At 41.0% G+C, this 4,906-nt stretch overlaps 1 protein-coding gene across 1 annotated transcript; it reads right to left on the bottom strand.

Annotated features, from left to right (window-relative positions):
- Positions 1–465: 465 nt before the first annotated feature.
- On the bottom strand, positions 466–1,877 carry LOC125235135 (probable aldehyde oxidase 4). The gene is made up of 3 exons (XM_048141579.1): positions 1,835–1,877; positions 996–1,150; positions 466–630 (listed from the first exon to the last, which is right to left on the bottom strand). Exons 1-3 carry the CDS (start codon positions 1,875–1,877, stop codon positions 466–468), a joined length of 363 nt encoding a protein of 120 aa, XP_047997536.1.
- Between the last annotated feature and the right edge of the window lie 3,029 nt (positions 1,878–4,906).

Here is a 4,906-nt window from a genome sequence, read left to right on the forward strand (position 1 = left end):
GTCTGCTGGTGGTATGTCACTGGCGAATTCCTTGAAAGCCTCAAGAATGGGTCTGTAGCCAGTGCATCGGCAGATGTTACTTCCAAATGACTTCTCAATCTCCAACATGGTAAGGTGCTTCTTACTTTGCAAGAGGCTGTATAGAAATGCGAAAAAAGTTTTTGATATTGTTTGTCATTTTTAAGGTAAGACAAACTTAGTGAGTGTGACTATCTCAACATCATCCTCTTTGCATTATCCCGGCATAATTTTCCACGACTCATGGGAGCCTGGGGTCCGCTTTGACAACGAATCCCAAGATTTGGCGCAGACACTAGTTTTACGAAAGTGACTGCCATAAGGGTAACTATAGGCCTTATTGGGATTATCTAAAACTTCATAATGATCTTGATATAAAAGACCAAGCCAAAGCAGACCTATAATGTCCCATTTGAGTTGAGCCACTTGTGGTATTAATTAAATTAATTACCTGTACATAGCCATGACCCATCCAGGCGAGCAGTACCCGCACTGGCTCCCATGGAGCTTGCCGAGGGTCTTCTGTATCGGGTGGTAGCCCTGCAGCCGGTTACCGATGCCCTCTATCGTTGTAATCTCCCAATCGTGACACGATGTCACTGACACTAGACACTGTGATGAAAAGGTCAGATGTATTGAAATTGTTGCATGCGTTTGGATTCTTAAATGTAATTCTTTAGGTTCATGCCTCTTAGTAAGAAATAAACACTAGAGAGTTCTTCTTCTTCAAACTTTCAAGTAAACGGCCATAAAGAATGCATATCGGTTTTGGAAAGAGACAATTTAACGTCACATAAGCAAGAAAGAGACAACGCTCTACGAAGACCAAAAACCGATGTGCATTCTTTATGGCCGTTTACTGTAAGAGCTGTTGTCGGTGGATCAACCTCCAACTCATTCGGTCCTATGCCTGCTTTTTCATCTTTTAGTACGACACGACCTGAATCTTTTCCTTTATTTACAGAGTTGAGACTTACAGAGTTGACAGCGCCTATTTTCGCTCCAGGTGTGGCAGCAGCGACGACGCACGCGCCGCAGCCGCCCTCGCGGCACATGTACTTGGTGCCGCGCAGCTCGCAGCGCACGCGCAGGTACTCCAGCAGGGACAGGTCTGAGCTTGTCTCGCATCCCACTGGTAACATACATGACTAGACTCAAATCAATGTCTTGTAAAGCTTGAAAATATTTGACTAACGCGCCATGTTGCGGAATTGCATTAGAAGCATAATTATATCAGAATAACAGCGCCCTTTTTTTACAATAGCCGCGCTGCTCGGTCGCTTGCGTCGGAAACTATCGCATATGGAACCCTACAAAGGTGTGGAGGTGCGACCCTTTCGCGAAGATTTGCTGGTCGCATCGGCCGCCGGGTCGCGACTAGTCATTTATTTCTGGGATCTTTAACAATGACTGTGTACCTTCAAATGCCTTAAATACATATGATAACAACTTCGATCAATTTTACTAGCTGTATTTCAGGAGGTTCTTTAGCCACTCACGCTTTTGGTAACTCTGTCTACCAGCTCTCACTTTTATTATACCTAATATTTACCTTAGGTACCACATATTGTGCATTAACCTAATTTTATTAGTTTTCTAAAATGCCTATATTCACTTATTTCGGCACCGTAGTTTAAAAACTACAGTTTAGAGGGTCAGACGCAGCCACAAAGGGTCAAGTCCTGATATGGCTTTCTCACACCCCCTCAGAAAGGGAAGGGGTGTAAGATGACCGAAGACTAGTTTGGGTATACCATTATATTATGTCCCTGTTTGGAAAAGTAGTGTAGGTACAAGTAATTTGTCGACATCGTACCTGAATGTGATTTCCCGTTGATTTTGAAACTGACAGAGTCCATGCTGCACAAACTGAAACTATCATTAGACTAACACTAACGAGTTACAATATGAAAAAACTGAACCAAGTACGGGTACGTAGCCAAATCACAAACTTTAACGATGATACCGTTAGGTACTGTAGCTAACTGGCCGACAGAGCCAGACTCGGCGTTAGGCTTGTGTCGTTCACGAACTATGAACTGTTAGGAATATAACATAATTTTTAAGAAAAAAAAAACCGCCTTCCTTTGGGGTTCTGGTGATAAATACTTTCAAATGTTGGATTATGTTATCAATTCGTCTGTATATTTTTTAAAGTTTGTTATTCGATATCTCCGTCATTTCTGAACCAATTTTGAAATCTGGATGATTCTGAAGTACTTACAGATGAGAATGATTATCAGAACGGAACTCTAACCAGGGGCGGCTCACTCTTCATCAGCAGTTCCACTGCACCAAATGTCACTGTTCTGGACGTAAGTGCATGCTGTTCTTATAAAAATACCAAAGTCACTATAAGTGTGCCGTTCAGATTTGAGGAGTTCCGTTCTGACCATCATCAGCAATTCCACTGCACCAAATATCACTGTTCTGGACGTAAGTGCATGCTGTTCTTATAAAAATACCAAAGTCACTATAAGTGTGCCGTTCAGATTTGAGGAGTTCCATTATGACCATCATCAGGAGTTCCACTACACCATATGTCACTGTTCCGTACGTAAATGCATGCTGTTCCTTTAAAAACACAAAAATCACCATATGTATGCCTTTCAGATTTGAGGAGTTCCCTCGATTTCTCCAGGATCCCATCATCAGAACTGGATTCTGAGAAAAATGGGACCAATCTGTATGCATATACATTCAATCAAAAAAAAAATTTCAAAATCGGTCTAGTAACGACAGAGATATCGAGGAACAAACATTAAAAAAAATAAAAAATAAAAAACATACAGACGACTTGATAACCCCTTCCTTTGAGATTTGGAAGGCGGTTAAAAATCCCATCAATGACCGAAATGAACTGAATCTTTCCGTGCTCTGTGAATCGGTCTTTGCTCATTTAGTTCAGTATAGGATCGGCGAGCGCGAGCGGTTTGGATCGAGAACGAATGTGCGGAATGTGTGACTGCGCCGACCGAGAGCGAGAGCTACTTAGCAGAGCAACAAAAAAATCAAGTTTTCATATTAAACTTCGGTTGCTTACAACGTTTCGGCCCGGAATGTTACTATCTGTGGACTAATCGTATAATTTTGACACTATTCGGTCCCATTCGTTCTGATCTTTCCGACTGGTCGCTGGTCTGGCTGAACTAAATGAGCAAAAGACCTAAAAGAGCGAACTAGTTCATGGGAGCGATTGAACGAGATCGGAGCGCTCCGATCAACGAACGAAACGGCACAAGCCTACTCGGCGTCTAGCATCCACGATTGTCATTCGGCTAGGCCGGCAGGTCAAAGCGCCCGCATGGTATGACAAGGTATCACAAGATTTGCATGTAACAACACAGTTTTAATGTATTTGTCATTGTCAGCGCGAATACCATCGTAATGGGGTATCGTTATGGGGTGATATTCTGAAAGATATTCAACCTTATTCACTGGGTGTTGGTGCTCGGAGGCTCGGGCCTTCTTTTTGGAGCTTGGGAGTCGGCGGAGGGAGAGGGGGCTCGATCCCCGCTCCGGGTCATTCCTGGTGCAGAGGTTATCGATCGCGGTCCAGCGCGGAAATGCAGCTAGCGTCTTGGGAACCTTTGCACCTGGAATGACTCGTGGTGGGTTGTTTGACTGATGATGCGGTTAAATGTGTTTGTTAAATATAATTTATTCTACCATTTTTAGTTTTAGGGTTATGTATACATTTAGGTTTTTACATTTAATTAAGTTTTGTGTTTAGGCTATATCTACCTTATAAATATCAGAATGGATTTACCCGAGTTTGAAGAGCATCGTATGATTTAAGCAAAGTAGAATCGCTGTTACCAAATAGCTCGGTCAAGTAACAATTTGGAAACATAAGATTTCCCCTTAATACGCGTGAATATTCAAATGAAGGTCTCATGTGTTTATAAAATGTCGATATCCAAATAAGTTGTGGAGTAAATGGTCGATTTTTGGCAACATTTTTCCGGCAGCGCGTTGGCTGAAAATTAGATTATTTGACTTGATAGTCGTTGTTTGGAAAAGGAATGAAACATGATTTATATTATGGTTTTACCAGAAATCGCCTGTAACTTATAAACACCCAAAGTTAAAAGGCTAGTATTTTGGTTAACTCCAATTTAAGTACCTTTTTTGTAGTTTAAGTTTGACTACCCTAGTTTTGATGAGTTCAGATGATGACTGTGTAAGTTCTAATACGACTTTCGAGGTCACAATGGTATCGATCGATCTTTTACTATGATATCGATTCTAAAATGTTAAAAAAATCGGCTGTTCCATTGAAATGAGTGTCATCATGACAGTCAAAATGTCTGAAACAGCCAATTTTTTTGTTTCAGCATTGGTCCTATGTAATAAATCTTGTTCATTATGGCCTCAAAAGTCACCATGTAAAGTTTGAACGGCCCTTTTTATTTCACCGTGTACTACTTATTTACTTTACTGGTTGCAGAAGGAATGTACGTTTATACTCCATTTTTCTTTATCTTTGTCGCGTGGAAAATTCGCATTTGCATATCTAAATATAAGGGTTTTTTATTCACAACATTGTTTTAACATTTGCAAGATAAGCATATCGTTGTTTGCCAAGAATTTCTACATAACATAAGCTTATTTAAAGTTAAAAAAAACTCTAACTTGCATATGAGTTTTTGTAAAATACCTATACGCAAGAAGAAAGTTGGTTTAAGACGCTACAGGAGCGAGAAGGTTATAATAGAAAGGAGCCCGCCCCCCTTTTAATATGGGAATTATAGCACAGAATATATAATAGTACAAGTACAGAAGGCCCACTGCTTTGATGTTCACGAAATGCCGCCTATTTAAATACCTACACAATTCTTACAAAGAAACGAGCCGCACGTGCGCGGCGTCCGGCGATAGGGTTGCC

Source organism: Leguminivora glycinivorella, chromosome 17 (assembly GCF_023078275.1).
Source record: "Leguminivora glycinivorella isolate SPB_JAAS2020 chromosome 17, LegGlyc_1.1, whole genome shotgun sequence".
Classification (NCBI taxonomy): Eukaryota; Metazoa; Arthropoda; class Insecta; order Lepidoptera; family Tortricidae; genus Leguminivora; species Leguminivora glycinivorella.